Below are 19,002 nucleotides of genomic sequence, written 5' to 3' on the forward strand. Positions count from 1 at the left end.
AGCAATCACGTATCAGTCTTTATCATGTTTGTAAGGTGTCAGTTCGAAGCTGATTAAACATTCATGGGTCCAGATATTATAAGAGGACTATTTGGAGTGTCTTCAGCTTTCCAGTTTTCCCTTCATTGTATGTTGGGTTAGCAAGATTCGTTATTGTAGCCTCTTCAACTGAAAAAGGAAAGTTTTAATGTATTCAAAATGCCTCTACAGTTGTTAACTTGGAGACAAAGATGGGTGTCCTACTATGATCATCTCAAAATTTCCACTCCTCTAGTTACGAACTCCACGACATGGGATGTGATAACATCAAGATCAAGCGTCACTTTAGTTGGTGGCAGTATAGCCTAAGAGGTCAGAACAATACTTTCTCCTAACAGATGATTGTCACCTGAATGATAACTGACTACATGCTACTGTTAGGTAGTAGAGGTAAAGGTTATTGGTATTTAACACCATCTAGGGAAGTAGGAGGCACATTTGGACTTGAGGGGAGTGATCAGCGTAGAGTCACTTCCAGGCAAAATTTTATCTACAGTTTGTCACAGACAAAATTAGATGAGCTTGTTACTCCTGAGGACTATAGTTTTCTTTTTACTTAGTGAAAAGAAGGGGAAGATGCTATTTTGAGATTACCTAAAGGAGTTACTTGTGAAATGGAGCAGACTGTTCTGTCATCATGGGAATTTGATGTAGCAATACCTGGTTCTGCACTCATCATAGCACATACCCATTGAAGAATACTCTAAACACAGCCTAATGCGTAAAGGTTGCCAGTGTCTCCAAACTGTAACAAGTTTTAAAAGTAATGCCCATGGAAAATTATTTTTCTTTTATAGACTCAGTGTTGAAAGCTATGCAGATCCTTCCATGTGTTGCTACTAAAGGTAAAATGTAAGTCCAAAGTTTCTTTTCAGAGTTTATGGCTCTTGTTTACTTTTTAATTTTTCAAAAAGCTTGTAGAATAAAGTAGAACACAAAATAAGGGACTTTTTAATTTCAATTAGGAGTATTTCTGGACCTTCAGGTCACCCATTCTGATATTTCATACTACCTGGTCATAGTTTTCCATTTGTTTACCATCTTCTGGTCTCAGTACTATGAGTGACAAAAGTTAAGATTTGAAGCCTGTAAGACTTTCTTCAGCACACTCTTCTAATATTTAGGTTTGCAGATACTGGAGGGAGCATTTAACTCCAAATGAAAAAGCCTTCCTTCCTTCCTTCCTGTCTTTTGGCAATACAGCATTGAAATTACCTGATGTCATCGTTAATTCTCAAATGGTGTAACAGACCATTATGCATTGCTTTCTAGCTTGGTTGTGGCTGGAAGCCATTGACTTTTCTAATCAGCCACCTAGAGAGTTTGTGTCAGTAATAATCTGGTTTTTAGAAGTACTCTAAATTATTTATTTCTCATAGTTGGCCAGAGTGAATGTATTAATTTTTTATGATTGAAAACAAGAGTCCCCCTTATTAACACATTTAAAGGAAATCAGGAAAGATCATATTGATATGATTGACACTGTTTCCTACAAGAAGTGTTTAAGAAATTTGTCTTCTGGGACAGCGCTAAATTCTGTTAGGGTAAGTGAAATAAACAGATGCCCACTTCTTTTCCAAAGCTGCCAAATAAAGGCTTAAAAAAAAAAAAAAAAAAAAAAAAGTCCAGTTTGCTACAGCTAAACCAGTATTTGTGCTGGACAAATAAATAAATAAAATATGTAACATGGAGTTTTTCTATTCTATTTTGTATGTCTTTGACCCTGGCTACCTTCACTTTGTACCAATAATCTGACATGTAGTTCAGTAGTATCATGTATTTCAGAAAAATATTTCCTTGTAAGAATTTAGCTGCAAACTTCAGTCTCTCTCTGAAGTAGGCATAGAGAGTAATTCAGTGTATTTGACTTTAAGGTTTCATTCAGCTTTCAATGAGCTCTCCTTTATCGTCTTTTATTTCTCTTACTTGGGCTGGATTCCAGACACTCTTACAATAGGTATTGCAGCTCGTTTGCGCATTGGCAGAAGAAACAAACCCATTAGTCACTAACAGCGGGGGTATGCCTCAGCTCTCAGACTCCCTTTGATCATTTTTCTGTCTCCAGTAACTCAACCAGATTCTCTTTTCTTAAGTTTTCTAAGCAAAATTGGCTTTGCTGCTGAGGGAAGGGAGAAATTTTTACCTGAAAGCCTCATTATGCACACTCCTCAGATGAGAGGCAGGCATCTCGGCTCAGTCTTTTTGCATTAAGTAGTATCACACGAAGGAAAGTAAACAAGCAAATATGACATCTTCAGCATTTTGCAATGCTAATGACAGTAATGTGGCAGCCTCTCTTGACTTAAAAATTTGGTAGGCTGAGTATTTCCTCCTGCCAAGGAATGGTATGGAAGAAGATTCTTGTTCTTCTCAAGGCTTGATAACTCGTATTAAACACCTGCTGATTGTCTTGTTGTACTTGTTAAAGTAAGATCCCTGCTAGCTACTCTCTCCAGCTGAGCTAATAATTATCTTGGAAGTCATGAGCTTTTGTTAATGAGGCTCTGCATTGTACTTCGAAGTCAGGAAGGTGGTCCTCACAGATGCATAGGTATTCTGAAAAAATTTGGGTGCTAATCCTTCTTCAGTTAAGTGTCACCCTCCAATTCCTAGGAGGGGTGACTGTCTCAAGACCAATGATTAATGTCACCAGCATTGAGGTCTGCTAGACCTAGCCCGTGTTTTAACCAATACTTTGGCAGTAGAGTCTCCTCCATGCCTTCTCCATGGTCACAAAAATAAGAAGTTTTCATATCTAACATTCCAGATGTTGCATGGTAATAACGTTGACCTTGGTTTTCACTGTGAAGGTCCACCACTGCTGAAATGTCTTTGTAGTTGATCTCTGGGGCTCCAGCATAAAAATGGATATGACCGAGTATCTCTCAGTCCTGGTTTCCTGTAAACTTATTTCAGGTAGTGTTAAAGTCTTCAGACCAAACGCACTGCAAAAGAGGTGGAAATTGCCTTACCCGGATTTTCAAAGGTCTGTTGTTATACTGAATTTACTGTATTCTGCAGAAGGAGATAGTCTTTGTGTGTTTTTCTAAAAATAATAATAATAATAATAATAATAATAATAAAATGTCTAATATAAATAGAAGAAATTTCAGGAGGTTATGTCCTGAAGTATACCTGTGTACCTGTTGAAGGTACATTATTGTTACTCTACAAAAGAGATTTCCAGGTGACCAAAACAGCCTGTTTTGTTATTATTTTACTGAACCATGTTAGCCAGCAGGCTAGCCATGCTGGCTAACATGGTTCAGTAAAATAATAAACATTAAAGCTAACAGGTGAATTCACATACCTAAAAAACTGTTCATTTTATGAAGAAAATTACAGAGGAATTGTCTAGATTATGGGAAAAAAGCAGTGATACCTAAGAGTTTACCATGAAAGTGGTATCTAAAGTTCATATTCTTGCTATCTGGTGCCATCAGACCCCATAAAACATGTTTTCATTTTCCTTTTAAGATATTTCTGCCTTGGTGAATGGGGGACCAGCTCTTTGTATGGTGGGTCAAGAAATTAAACCTCAGCTGTTTCCATGGCTGTATCCCAGCTCTGGGAGGTGGTGGCCTCCATTTAGTCTGTGTTGACACAGCTTTAGCAGTGATATGTAACCAGAAGGGCAGAAGGAATAGCAGCTGGCGAACCCCATCTCATGCTGTACCTGGGCAAGGATCAGCGTGTCTGCACCCATTGGTGTCTGGATACCAGAGTCAGCATGGCTGGAGAAGGTGTTCAGCATTTAGAAAAGCACAAGCCGACCAAGCAGCAATTCCTCATCTCCTCTGGGAAGGTTTGATGCTGACCTAGCTAATTTCCCTACCTTAATGACTCAGAGATTCACCTGTTCTGGGGTTTTTGATGCCATATCTTCACAAGTGTATGTCAAGAGTGTCTTCTCTGTCATTGATGTATATCACCTTTTTTTCTTCTCTGTTTTCTTCCCACCATGCCATCTGCAGGCTTCTAAATGAAAGGACCTTGCTGGTCCTGAATGACAGCTTCTCTCCTGGCAAGCTGATGCCTTGCGCATCTGCCTTTCTCATTTCCAGAGATACCAGCTGCGAATTAGCTTCTGTGTCCTACAAATGTCCCAAACTCCCTTCCCTCCTCTGTTACTTTTCTCTGTGATTTCTGGCTCTTTAAGAATTTTGCTGAGAACTATGGTTCTGTTTGAACTGAAATTGCATTGTTTAGAGGGGCCCCTAAATGCTGGCGTGATGCAGTGTCCTGATGGAAGTGGTACCTGCAGAGCAATGTTGGGCAGATGCTCCAGTCACCCCAGTTCCTTATGGTTTGTTTTGACACTGTGCTGGGTTGTCTGGGAAAAAGAAAAAAAAAAAAAAAAAAAAGAAGTTATTTTGTTTTAATGTGGTGGTGCTATTTTTTTGTTGCTTTGGTTTAGCTTTTTTTTTTTTTTAATTTTTATTTTTTGTGGGGGCAGAGGAAATTTCTGCAGCTCTTCACCTTGTTCATAGCTGGCATATAAAAAGCCTGGGCTGGGGTTAGGCTGATGAAGGAGAAAAGAGGGTCATATTCACATAATAATCACATCTCTGGTATGGGGGCGGCTTAGTTAATTAATTTACACGCCTGCAATGAGAGGGCTTTAACTTACACTTCAGCTTCCCATGTCTGGCACTCGGAGCTTTTCGAGCAGAGCTGGAACCTGTCGTTTTGAAAAGTTTTGAGTGTTACCCAGAGAAAAGGGCTTAGCTGGTATGTCGTCCTCTCCGGGGATGTAAAATTTTAGACAGAGCTGAAATCACTAACTCCGGGACTTCTCTGTTAATTTCTGTTAATTGCTTGTCATTTTGTGTTTTAGCCATTTGTATTTTCAATTAGCTGTCAGCAAATATTTTCAGTGCAACTTTTCTGTTGCGGAAAGGATTTCCCACAAGTTTTAGCTTTCAAAAACAAACAAATGCCTGTACCTATTTGCTGCCATACCATTTTAGCTGTGATTTCAGCAGTAACCTAACAAACTGTGAGACTGTGTGCTGGTAAGACATGAGGATGGCTTAGCTTCTTGAGCAGCATCTTGACTTAAACGGGTTTTTCATAACAGTTGCTTGGCTGCTTGTATCACTGTTCTTCAGAGATTTTGTTATTACTACTATTTGTAAATTTTTTCTCCACCCTGATTCATTTTTTCCTTTTCCTTTTTTTTTTTTTTTTTTTTTTTAGGTAATTGTTTTTAAAACTTGAGGAAAATGTGTTTGTTTTATTTTTTAAAACTTTCACTCATGTTCTGTTCAGAAAACACGTTTCCCTAGTCTTAATTGTATTTCCTATACATTAAAAGCCTTAGCCCCACCAAAAATACATTTATTTTTTTTTGTATTCTTGTCCAACATTTAAATAAGTGTGTCTCCCCTTGTTTCTGAGCAGTACAGCTGTCCTGTACTGCCCAGTATCACTGAATACTTTGTCTGTGGAGTCAGCAGAAATCCCAAAAGCATTTTTTCTTTGTTAACCTGTGTTTTTGCTGAGAGCTCAGCCAGTTCTGCCAAAGTAGAACAAAAATGGGATCAGCCTTAAAAGTGGGTCAAAAGTTATTAATTGCCTGTAATAGGAAGGGGGAATATTGGTAGAATTGGCTTTTTACTTGCTGAAAAAATTCTGAAGTTTTCCTGGAGCAGTAAAGCAGAATGGCTGAGCTCCCCGGTGGCATTGCTCTCTCATGATGGAAAGGCAGATCCACAGCCACATGTGCTGCCGTTTGGTGGGATAAATGACATTTTGGAAAGTGTGTCGAGTGGGATCTGCTCTCCCCACAACCTGCCAGCACCCACTGCCCCCTTTGCTGACAGGTGGCACCTTGGTGGAAGGCGTGATGGGGACTGGATCCCGACTGGATCTCAGCTCCCCATCATGAGGTGGCCATCCCAGCAGGTGCTAATTGCCAACCCTGGTGGCAATGTTAGGAGCAAGAGGCCATTACACATCTCTGGGAGAATAAGTTTCAGACTGATTTGGGGGATTTTATGTTGCCGCTGTATATTGCCACACTATTTATTCATCTGTAAATAAGGGATTTAAGTCCTTAAGGCTTTAGTCGCTTCTAATGTATCAGTTTTCAATAGTAGAGTTAAAACCAGGAAATACAAATGGTGTTTTGCTTTTCTCTTTGAAAATGTTATTTTTCTGCTGATCTCAGTATTAAATCAGGGTTACTGTAAGTTTACATATCTTGTTGCAAGGCAAGAACAACAGCATGGGACAGGATTCCCAGAAAATGTTTTCTTTGCCTCAGGATTGGACATGAGGAATATATTATTGTAAAGGAGCACAGAAACATTTAAGGAGAAATAAAGCACTGAGCAGTTAACAGCAAAGCAATCGATGTGCAAGGATGGGTACAGGCCAGGCAACTGCACATAATATCTTGGCTTGCTATCACAAAAAGTTGCTGCTGTGGCATTTTCCATGTTAGCATACATAGCTGAAAGTGAAATCTGAACTTCTTTCATGAAAACAGAAATAACTTTCTGTATTATTTCTTTATCTTTAGGAAATCCAATCAAAAATTTTAGGGAGAAGCTTGAAACATATTGATTGCATTTTGAATGCATATTAATGAAGCTCTTGAGTGTTTGTTGAACTTTGATCATCTTTTTCTCACAGTGTTTCACACTGAAAAGTATTAGTAATTATGTTTAAGTTGCAGCTAAATTGTTAATTAACTTTTGTCTCAAAGATTTTATTTCTTAAGTATATGTGCCAGCATGGTGTGCTCTTTACAAAGTGCAGCAGACTTTTTTTTACTACATGCCTCTCTGTGCTTCTTACACTCATATAAAGTAGTTTTGGAAGTAATGAGCTGTCAAATCCCAGGTAATGAATGAAAAGAACCGACAGAAAATCCTGTCATTGTTTAAGAAATTCCAAATAATTAATGGGAAAAAATGACAGAGATTCTTTTAGGATTTAGGAAGAGATTCTTCATTGTGTGACTGAAGAAATTTTAAAATATGTTTGGAAAAAAAGTAGATATACTGCTTATGGCTTAATTCCAGTTCACTCTTCTTCTGAGATAAAGTCTTGCCAAGTTTGAGGTAAAAGGATTTGCTGTTTTGAGGAATAGGTTCCTCCTCCACAACTTACCTGTTATAGATTCATCTCAAAAGGAAAAATATTCCTGATTCCTTTATTTGCCATTCTGGGTGTATTACAGATACGCACTCAGCATGCTTGTAGTGAGGATGTCTTAGGTAGAAGTATTTATCACATAGAAGACCTTGTAAACTACAGGTTAGGTCTGGGGAAAGAGGGATATTTCCTCATGTTTCACGATGCCCTTTTATGAAGTTCTGTTTTACCCGTTCAGAATAATGCCTCTGCTGCTGTTGTTTTTCAGGTAACCGTCTCGGATGGGGGCACGTCTCCCAAGCAGTCCTCGGTTTGGGTGGTGGTTCAGGTTCTGGATGAGAATGATAACAAACCACAGTTTCCGGAGAAAGTCTATCAGATCAAACTGCCAGAGAGGGACCGTAAGAAAAGAGGGGAGCCAATCTACAGAGCTTTTGCTTTTGACAAAGATGAAGGCCCTAATGCAGAAATCTCATACAGCATTGTGGATGGAAATGATGATGGGAAATTTTTTATTGATCCTAAAACAGGGATGGTTTCTTCTAGAAAGCAGTTCACAGCAGGGAGTTATGACATCTTAACAGTAAGTACTCTTCCATCAGTATACAAACCCATGGTGTGACTTTTTTAAAAAACAGACACTGTTATATAAAGAGTGATACATGATTGTTTAATCTGTGACCTATATATAAAGTCATAGATTATCTAAATGTGTTTTAAAAATCTCATGTTCACATATAGCTACAGACAAAAAATCGAGTTTGCGAGTGTTCATGCTGTGACATATACTGAATTATTCTGACTATTCAGAATTAGCTTGCAGATTGTTGAACTAAGTCATTCCCTTAAATGCACAAAACTGAAGACCAAGGGCTTGTCTGCTTACAAAATTATATCATGTTGAACTGGGCTGATGCAGCTACAAATGGATATACAACTTTTGTGTGGACATAACTGCTTGCCCTCATGGAAAGGTCCTTATATTGTCCAAATCTGGAAGCTTTCAGGGAAGGGAAGTACTGTGTACTGTATGTAATAGTACCTTTCTTGGTGCATTAAAAGATTTAAGTGTGGCAGCAATTTCAGTTAAAAGTAATCTCTGTCAAAATTATTCTGCCACAATTCAAACCATGTAAACGTGGCCAAAGACAGAAAGGAGACAAGATGGAATTGTTGATATGAAGAAAGACAGAGCTTGCATGTGTAATCTTCATCTACAGCAACAAGCCACAGTTGTATTGGAGGAGTTCACCAAAAATGTAAAAAATAATAGACAGAAAATTGTCAGAGGTCCACAGTGAGGCCTGTAGTAAAGGAAGCAATGACATTTACATTCTATTTTACATTTATAATGAGTCTCTGTTGAGATACTTTCATGGGGTTGAAAATTGTGACAAGAAAACAAAAGCATAAATACCAAAATATTGAGAGATACCCAGTAATCAGAGGCCAGCACCCTTTGAGTGAATGCTTTTCACTGTGCAGAGGTGGAAGGCACGTCTGGAATCTGGCCCCCTTTGTAATGTAACAGCTGAAGGTCTTCTACTCAGCTTCTTTCCCCTAAGGGCCTGCCAGCCTGAGCCGAGCAGGGTGACGAGCGCTAACACCAAACCCACTTAACACATTTCCAGAGAAAGAAATAGGGTATGGTATTTCAGGAAAATATTTCCTATTTTAACAGGCATAGTAACAGCATTTTTGTACGCCGGTGGTCCTATATAGCCAGAAGCATTTACTTATAAAAGAAAAATCCCTCGTACTCCCAGAGCATTGATGTTGTTCACTGAAGCACCCATTTTGTAACCTACATTCTCCCTTGTCTTATCCCTAGTGTTTGTCACTGGTCATCTTGTCTAAAATCATAAAGCATGACAGGCAAATATTGAGTCTATCCATCACTCTAGTGTATATTATAAAATAAAGAATTAGAACCAAGCTGGGAGTCACTAATGAACACTACTGAGAAACGAAAACAAGGAAAATAGATGTGGAAAATCTTAAGTTATATTTGTTTGGGAAAACGGGGGAAATGATCTGAAACATATTTAACTCAAATATAATACTAATGAAGGTAATATAAGGAATACCAATCTTATCTGTAATACTGATGACTTGAAAGCAATCAAACATGGTCTGGGTGAGCATGTGTTGTTAAGTGCATGGCTTAAAACACAGGGACTGCCACCTTTGCTGCAAGACAGAACTGGCTGGAAGATGTCATCAGAGAGGGAAGCCAGCTCTGGAGACAGGGATCTGGGTATGGTGCACATCTCCAGGAGGCCTCACACCATCAGTTCTGTCAAAATATTTCACTTTTAAATCAGTCTTTTCAATGTAAAGTCAAAGTGTAATGGAAAAAATGAATAACAGTGAAGTAAATGCTTAAATCCCTCTTTTTTTTTTTTTTTTCTTCTCCCTGGGATTTTGCATAAAAAATTAAAGGGCCATTTTCCAAGAAGGTGTCTTCTTGTGATAGAATTAGGTCTGAACTGCCAAGCTGGGATGCTCAGTCTGGGTCCTGTTTTCTTTACACCCACCAGATAAAGGCAGTGGACAACGGCCGGCCCCAAAAATCTTCAACTGCACGCCTCCACATCGAGTGGATAAAAAAGCCTGCGCCCTCGCCAGTGCCGCTGACTTTTGATGAACCCTTTTACAACTTCACCATCATGGAAAGTGATAAAGTGACAGAAATCGTTGGGGTGGTCTCTGTGCAGCCATCTAACATCCCTCTCTGGTTTGATATTGTCGGTAAGTTGGGAGCCAGTGGCAATAGGAAGAAGCTTCAAAAGCAAAGCGTATGGATATGTGGTTTTGAGAGCAAGACAACTAACATGAACTGTCTCCCCAAAATTAAAACCACTTTTGTAATGCTGAAATGGAAATGCTATATATATATAGCAATAACAATAGTAATAATATTCCTGCTTTTGTTATGACTCCTTAGCTAAGCTGAAAAAAGCGCTGTATGGCTGAATTGTTTTTTTTCATAGTATGTTATTTACTGCAATCTTAATGTTGTCTGTCATTTAAATTCTATTGTCATACTTTGCTAATCTCATTTCTAAATGTATTTATGGTACTTAGACTTGCTGTCCCTCATTTCTCTCTTTCTTCACCTTTTTTTCTGCATTCTGTTCTTTTTTTTCTGCTTCCGACTGCCCTGCTTCAAGGTGGCAAGCATGCTCGAGAGATGTTCTATATTCTACAGACAGCTTGTGGGCAGAACTGTTCAACAGAAGGTACCCTTAGTGCAAACACATTTGCTAAAATACAACTATCCAGGCTGCCTTTTATTTTTGCAAGTTCTTTGATACAATTTATATTACATCTTTCATAAGTGCCTGTGACAGGATGCAATGCGACACATGGATGTGCTGCGTTTCTTTCTATGACAGCTTTTACCGTATTTGTGTCCAATTATTATCATTTTATTCACGGATTTTCCACAGTTTATCACAAATAATTAATTCAAACTTTTCACAGTCCAGTGCCATCCATTTAACTGTGAAACAGAATGGGATGCATCAACATATGGGTTACAAATGGAGCCACCAAAAGTTTGTCTTGAATGCAAGCTGAAAAAGAGAAATGTGTTTTGATGTGAGATTTCAACCACAAAATTGCCTCACATAAAATTGCTTACAAAAATAGGGAGAGAGAAGTATACTTAGCAAAGCAGAGGGAATGCCATAGAAGTATTAAAATCCCAGTGAAATGCACTTAAGGATGTAGTTGCCAGAAAGACAGGGACTAGAGGGTCTCACTTGGTTGCAGTGGAGAAACAGGAATCAATGTTCCTAAGCATTGTTTCCTTGCTTCTGCTGCTAATTCGGTTATGTCATTTAAAATAAAAGATCTCCAAATCGAGACTTCCCCCAGCAGCACAATGACCCTGCAAAGTTACAGCGGTATTTAATATTTGCAGATACTTGTAGGTAATGTTTGTGTATCCTGGGATGTCAAACACTGTCTGCACAAAGCAGTGTTATTTAAATGAAGGGTTATAAAGCAAATACTATATGAAAGATTAGAGAAACAAAGGCCTTTGCCACAGACTTAGTGGAAAGGGTGCATCAGCAGTCTTTATTTACAGGGATTGAGCCCGGCTTCCATTTCAGCATAGCTATTTGTGGATGGGTTTAGCCCACAGGAAGGGCAAGGACCACAAGAGAAAGGGTCTGTCAGAGTCATTTTCATCCACCTTTTATTGCCAATTTGTGCAGATGAAAGGCAGAAGCAGCTGCATTTCCTCTTTGAATTTGTAGCAAGGTTTCTGGTGCCAACAGCATTAAAATTAAACCCAAAGCTATTATCATGTTCCGGGGTTCCTGCTAGCCTCTGGGGAAGGACAGCATATGTTTCCTACTGTTTCCCTCCCATTCCCTTGGCTGTTTCAGTATGCTGCATGCAATTTATTAGCTTATGTTTACATTCCCTTTTTCTTCCTCACTGACCCTAACTTTCGTCCCAGGAGAAATCCGTCTTTATTGATATTATTGACACTTTTTTCCCATTTGAACCTTTTGCTGGACTCCTCTGCCCTTCACAGCCTTTTAGTCTTTTCCTTGGTGAATTCACCAACTCATTAAAATGCTGCCTGTGTTAAGCACTGAGAGAAGCCCCCATTCTTCAGCTGCCTTCTTTTACATTGTTAGACTCATTTGCAATCTAGCAACACTTTATAATAATATTTCACATTTGCCTCACAAACAGAGGTGATGGGAAGAACATAATGAAATTTAAGCCTTTAATTTGTCACTTACTGTGACCTTTATGGCTAAAATACTTCAAATGGATTAGAAGATTTTGGCTATTCAAACAATGCTAATGGTTTCCTTATAGGCTATAGCTCCTGATGCTGCACGATGCAGAGGGTCACGGAGACAGAGCTCCCTAGACTTAATGAGAAATCGATGACCCTGACCATCCAGTTTGGTACTGTTGCCATATGAATGTTGCCATTAAATATTACTGCTGTTATTAACAACAGCGCTAGCAACAGCCCCCGTTTCCGCAATATGAACAGCCAGCAATCCCAGGCATGCAGATGACTTTGTTGTTCAGACGCTCTGCATACAGGCTGCAAACACAAAGTCCACCCTGAGAGGGTTATAGATACTGTTTCATGTTTAGATTATCTTTGCTGCCTTTAGTCAGTGTCAGTATCAAGAACACTTATTCTTCTTGTTCTGCAATATCATCATGTAGAAAAAGAGATATCAATACTTTCCTTTTGGAGGAACACTGGGAATTCTTCACTCAGAGGGTGGTGATGCCCTGTCCCAGGCTGCCCAGAGAAGCTGTGGATGCCCCATCCCTGGAGGTGTTCAAGGCCAGGCTGGATGGGGCTTTGGGCAACCTGGGCTGGTGGGAAGTGTCCCTGCCCATGGCAGGGGGTTGGAATGGAATAGGCTTTAAGTTCTTTTCCAACCCAAACCATTCTGTGATTCTACAATTCTAACAATGGTGCCTGCTGAAAAGCCCAGTGAAAGATATAGGTTGTTAGTAGAAGTTAGTTCTAGGAAATGGAAAGCTGTACTGGACTGCTGATGCAAGAGAGGGTTGCTATGCTGTTGTAAAACCTAGACCTGATCCCACTCCATCTGGTATTTTGTGATTTTGGACCTCTGTGCACAGTTCACAGTAATGTCAACAAAAGCCCTGAAGGCTTATGTAGAGGCATGGTTTAATACAGAGTTTGCAGCTTGACCTTTATGTTTATGACCTTTTCAAACTAAATGGGCATTGGAATTCCAGAGGACCTCTTTTTTAATGCTTAACATGCACTTTCTCCAAGCTAAAGAAGGGGGGAAGGGTGGCTGAAGATTAGGCTTTCTAGGCTGCTGTTTGCCTAACTTCAGCATCTAATTTACACATACATTGTATGCACCTTAAAATACTGCTTGTTCTTCAGCTAATCACCTCTAAGATAGGGAATGGTGCCTTGCAGACAGGGAGACTAGAGACAAACAGGATTGGTTGGTTATTTTGTTGTTTAATTGGGAATGGTTGAGATGTCACTGCTGTTTTCTGTTTTCAGAATGCATTCAATACCATTCTCAGTTCATGCAGATCACACAATGCAAAAGACATGAATGCAGGTTGTTTCAGTTATGTTAAATTTATTCAGTCATTTCCAAAAAAAAAAAAAAAAGTCTAATTTTAAAAGAAGTTCCAAGATAAATCATGACATCTTTATTTCTCCCAGGTAAATTGAACCCTCTTTTTCTTTCTTCCTTTGTTAGTGGTGGAAATGGTGTGATGATTACTTTGACCACTGGAGCTAAGCTGCATGGTGCTAGTTTTTGCTTAAGTAGCATGTTGCACAACATCTCTCTGATTCTCCAAATAGGCCTCCCTCTATCTTTCCCAGCCCATGCCTTAATAAAACAGACAAAATTTTAAAGTACATCTGGAGTTTTTTATCAAGGGTGCTTAAATGGCAATAATTTTAAGATCTATTAATTTTAATTAATAGTCCATATAATTCACAGTTCTGCAAATTTTCCTTAACATCAAAAACATGTACCTCCCTAGCCTCCTTTCAATTATATTCTCTGAGAACTAGCTAATATACCTTCTAATTTATTTTCTGCTTTTTTGCCCTTACCTTTGGCTTCTTAGCAGCAAACCCAGAGCTTTGAATCTCCTTGCAATAGTTTTATCTTTCTGAAAACTTAAACTCTGCAGTATTTTCTTCTTCTTAGAGTGATGTAGTACATAAGACAATAAATCTTTGCATGTTATGTTACTAATATGTATTATGTTGTAATTAACAAAAGTCTGTAGTCAAATGAGTATTTCATAAGGTGATCGTTAAGTTTATTTCCTATTTTTGGAAACAGAAATATTTGAAATTTGGCTATTGGTTCTTTCCCTGGAAATCCTAGAGGCACTTCAGACTTGTCCATGAGAGTCAGGGTGAATTTGCTTTCTGTATTCTCCTCTGAGTCTCTTCTCTGAGCAATGTGAGAGTTGTAGCAATAGACCCACTTTATCATCAGTGTCCTCAGTGTTGCTAGTTTACTTTGGGGCAAGACAAGTAAGAATCCTTTCTGCTCTGAGAAAAGTTGTCCCAGAGTATTACTCTCTAAATTAGGTCGTCTCCTGTATTTCTCTTCTCCGCTCTTCCGTCATGTTAAGCCAAATGAGTCTTGTGTGAAGATTGTGATACATCCTGGCTTTTTTACATTTGAACATGTAGCTTAGCTTGTATGTTCTTTGCTATCTGCCAGTGAAGGAAGGGTCTTGGTTTGGGGATGTCCTCCTCCAGAATTCAGAGTAATTCATCTTGGCATCTAAGACCCAGCAATTCAGAATCTCCACAGTCATCAGACATTTCTCAGGTGTATATTCAATCCCACTCTTCTTGATCATTGCACTGGAAAAAAGGAAGAAAGGCCCTCAGATGGGACTCATTTGCCTACAACTCCTCCAGGTTTGCTGACATGTTTTCTTCTCAGAGGAGGAAATGATTTCTCACAGCAGGATAATCCTGTCTAAAACAGCGTATCAGCAGCTGATAGGAACATAAAGAGGCTCAGCCTCCTACCAAAAATAAGCTCCATCTAGGACCAGAACTACAAAATAACCTTCATTGCTTGCAGCAAATACAATAATCAAAATGCAAGCAGAATATGCATGAAAATTATTTTTTTTTTCTTGAATTCAAAAAGGGTATAGTGGTAGTTGCACTGTATCTTTCCTTACACGAATTTTCTAGTTGATGTCTAGAAATCCCATTAGAAATCCCTTTTAAACAGTTCAGGAATCTTTCCTTGACCAAATTGCACAAAATGTGTGGTAAGCTTGACGTCAGAAGACCCCTCCTGTTAGTCATGTAAGATTCAATACCTTTTTTTTTTTTTTCTTAGCCATCTCTTTTTATAAAAGGAAAATTATTTTTTTTTCTAGCATGTAGGACTTTTTTTTTTCAGAAGAAAAATATGCTGATAGTGATTATGAAGCCCAGAAATGAGCTAAGAAACAAGGTGACACTCCAGATTCAGTCAAAAAAATGTAATCAAAAAAATCTAAACCAAGAACACAACTGGTAGGCTGTTGAATCAGAGGTGTTCAGGTTCAATTCCCTGATACCTCCTTCTTACATGTGCTACATAGCATCTCCCAAATTGAAAATAAGGGCTGTGCTGGAAAGAAGTCATGAAGCTGTAGCAAGGACCAACAAATAAGCTCCTTTGTACCAGGGGCTTCTTCTGCAGCTGTCCTGAGTTTGATAACATCTGGAATTGGCTACAGTTATACTGGAAAATCCTATATAAATGACAACATGCTTTCAGATAACATAAAAATCTCCTAGTTATGGAAATTTACTGCTTCCACAGTTTATGCAAGAGCATAAAGATCAATCTCGAGAAAGTAAGGGTAGAAATCATCTCATTTCACTTTAGATGTCCGAAGTATAGACATAAATATCCATGCTAGCTGTCTCTGGGAGTCTTAATAGTCAATTAGAGAAACAAAACACTTTCTGGATTAATTTATAACATCCAAACACAATATGCAGTCTCACCTAAAGATGACATTGCAACTAGATGTGGATTTTTCCCACCTTAAGGGTTTCAGTTTATCAGGGTATTTTAAGGGAATTCTTTAATCTGTATTGAAGATGTATCAATATTACATCTTAGCCTGCAGTGTATTGGCAACAACAGCCAATTTCTCTTAAGTCATTCAGTGTTAAAATGTCTTAGGACAACGAGTAGCCACTTTGCCCATTCAGTTAACTTGCCTTTTTTATCACTGATTTTCCTAAAGTGCCCAAGGAACTCACAGTGTTTGATCTTCAGTTGAAATATTTCTTTCCTAATGCAATTGCAAGCACATTAGCAAAGACAGTTTCTACATATCTTGTATTTGAAAGCAGGTTTTACTAGATAATAAAAAGGAAAGCATGTGCCATGTGCTAGAAAATGGAATAAGTAATATAAATTCACATTAATAAAACTGAACAGATGAACAAAATTTCATCATCCTTAGCCTGCTTTCATCCTAAGATTGTGATCAAAGAAATTGTTAAATGGTCAATAGTAACACTGGTAAAACTGATACTGCTGAAGTTTACAGCAATGCAAATACACTTGCATCAAAAGGATTTGGAGTTACACAGCAGCATGCTTTTGAAAACTGGCCTCAGAATACTCAGTACTCCAGAAATGTGTAACGCTGACACCTCCTCAGCTGTCACCTCTTACAGCCTCAGCCCTCTGTCCTCGATGTGAGCACATTTTGGAAGAAAGTTGCTTCCCATGCAATTCCCAGAATAGTTCAGCTGGACTAGTTTTTAATAGAAAAATCCTGTTGTTTTTTTAATATGACTCCTCTCTGTCTATGCACTTTCAGCACCCGTCTTTCAAATATAATTCTGTTGAGTGCTTCTCTGGGGTCTTCAAACAGGCCTTACACATACTTTACACATCTATTAAGACTTATAGTTTAGCATTTATGCCTAATTCAATAATTATACTTCAGTGTAACTTCAAAATAATTCATCATATGAGGTTCTGTTTTGAGGGTATGTCAAGGCTGAGGAGCAGTACAAAGTATTTCCAGACCATCCCTAGTACTTTAGATGAGCAGCAGGACACAATATACCAGGCCAGAAGAGAAGTTATTCCCAGAAGTTCAACCATTTGGCAAGTTCTTCATTGCCAACAGCTGACTGTGGTCTATTAAAGTGTACCACGCTGAATAAAATATAAATCAGTATTTCACTCCAGAAGATATAATAACCACAGATCTCACAATGGGTTGTTCTTTGACCCATCCCTGACTCAGTTTTGATGCAGTTTCTGCATTGTTTAATAGAAGATGAATCAATATGGAATAAAGTGCATTGCCTGGTTAGTTACAAGTATAGGCTAGAGTGGGGTGGCTGGTGCCCAAGATTTATTTGTTTATCTCTAGACTATTTTGAAAGATGTCTATACCATATAAAAAAAAAAATCACGTGATTTCATGATTTATTCAGTTCATATTTTATGGGAAGAGTATACTACATTTTGTGAAAGTGTTTTTAAGAAGTTGGGGTATTTGCAATACACATACAGTGCCTTCCACACCTTGCAATAAGCCAATAGAAGAAGGGCATTTGAAACATTTATTGTTAATCCTTCCATTTTCCTTCTTGGAACTTTTAAAGGCAGGGTTTCTTTGGACATGTATGCCAGTTGATAGCATATAATTTTTGAGTGCTTATTAAGATGGTTATTATGCATCTTGAAGTATAGGCTTTCATTTTGTTTTCATGGTTATCAGTATGAAACATTCTCTTTGTAAAGTGCCTACTGTCCCAAGGCTAGCTTCATTTCAGCAGAGATTTCCTCGCAAGAATCTCAAACTCTCTTCTTCAAAGGATGCTTTTTCAGCATTACTTTTCATGGTACAGTTTTTCTCAAGTAAATCAATTTAAAACATTAATTGGGAGATGACATCTTTTTTCTGCCAGACTAACTTTAATAATAATAATAATAATAATAATAATAATAATAATAACAATAATAAACTGAACGTATGATCAATGTCCAAATACTTCAGTATTGCTTAAATGTCAAGGACAATTACTTTTCTTTCCTAGTGTCAAATAATTTTAAACATATATATATATATAACAGTCAAGAAAAAATATGCAACTTGGGCTTGCAGAAGGAGGTTAGGGAATAAGCAATGTTTCTATGCTCCATAAATCACAGCAGATCCAGTGTCAGTATTTTCCTGGAGAACCACAACAGCATCTGTTAGGCTCAGAGCTATAAATATGTATACACATATATTCAGCATAGGGAAGCCTGATGTCAAGTCTGAAATGATCATATTTGGATTTTTTTCAAAGGGCAGAAGTTCACTGGTTCTGTCTTTCTTTTGCATAGATCACCTGTTCTCTTATTCCTTCCCCCCTATTCTTCTCGCCTTCCCTGAATGGCCTCCAAGGCAGATACGGACAAAGCAGTGCTTCTTCTAGCTTACTCTTTCTTTGAAGTAACTTGAGCAAAAGGGAGAGAGAAGTGAAGGTTTCTCCATGTTAAGGTATTTAGGGGCTGCAATTTCATTCTGCTCACCTGCAGTTATTCCTCTAAATCTGAAAACTCTTGGAATCCCAAAGCCTTTCTCCTCTCACTAAATGCATGACTATTTCTGAGAATAAGTCCAGTTATTGATCAGCAAACCATGCAGATACAGGACTTGAAGGCAGAGCAAGGAAAACTGTCCCCTCCTCTTCTCTGTCTCCAGCCCTAAAATGAGAGACATTTTATGATAATACAGCAGGTACAATATATATATACATATTTATTTTGCATAAGAACTAAGTCAGTGGAATGGAGATGTCTTTCTACCTGTGGATCTAATGCCAAGACAGCAGCTCTTACACAAGTTTTATTGCCAGTGGGACTTGAAAGCATTTTACCACTTTGCAGAACTGGATTGTCAGAGTCTGAAACTAGTGGCATTGCATTGCTGTGTGATGAATATACCTTAAGAGTTCGTTTGTCAGCAGTGTTGTGTTCCACCTCTCCCTGTCCCCAGCCTCCAAAAATTACAGACTCAACTCATAATAAATTTCACTTTAGAGTTGAGTGAGTAAGAAGCAGCTTAGCAGCAGGGAGTGTATGCTTTACTTTTGAACATAATGAGTGGTTCTAATTTATAAACTATAGCTGTGGCTGAGAAATCCTGTAACCCTTTAATCTCAAATTATTTATGGCTTTCTCCTACTTTTTAATAGATTTTTTTCTTTTACTTTTTTTTTTTCTTTTACCTGAGACTCAGGAGGGTTTTTTCACTGCTGCATCATTCAGTGTGTGACAGGATAAGGGGATATTAGTTTCAGAACAGTGC

General features: G+C 38.3%; 1 protein-coding gene across 1 annotated transcript in view; it reads left to right on the forward strand.

The window, feature by feature from the left end:
- FAT3 (FAT atypical cadherin 3) overlaps positions 1–19,002 on the forward strand; it is a 408,669-nt gene that overhangs the window by 269,796 nt on the left and 119,871 nt on the right. Inside the window, exons 6-8 of the mRNA XM_084532289.1 lie at positions 7,412–7,726; positions 9,684–9,894; positions 10,317–10,385. Of these exons, the coding sequence (XP_084388415.1) occupies positions 7,412–7,726; positions 9,684–9,894; positions 10,317–10,385 (595 nt within the window). The remainder of the gene's footprint in view (positions 1–7,411; positions 7,727–9,683; positions 9,895–10,316; positions 10,386–19,002) is intronic.

This window comes from Aythya ferina, assembly GCF_964211825.1.
Source record: "Aythya ferina genome assembly, chromosome: 1".
Classification (NCBI taxonomy): domain Eukaryota; kingdom Metazoa; phylum Chordata; class Aves; order Anseriformes; family Anatidae; genus Aythya; species Aythya ferina.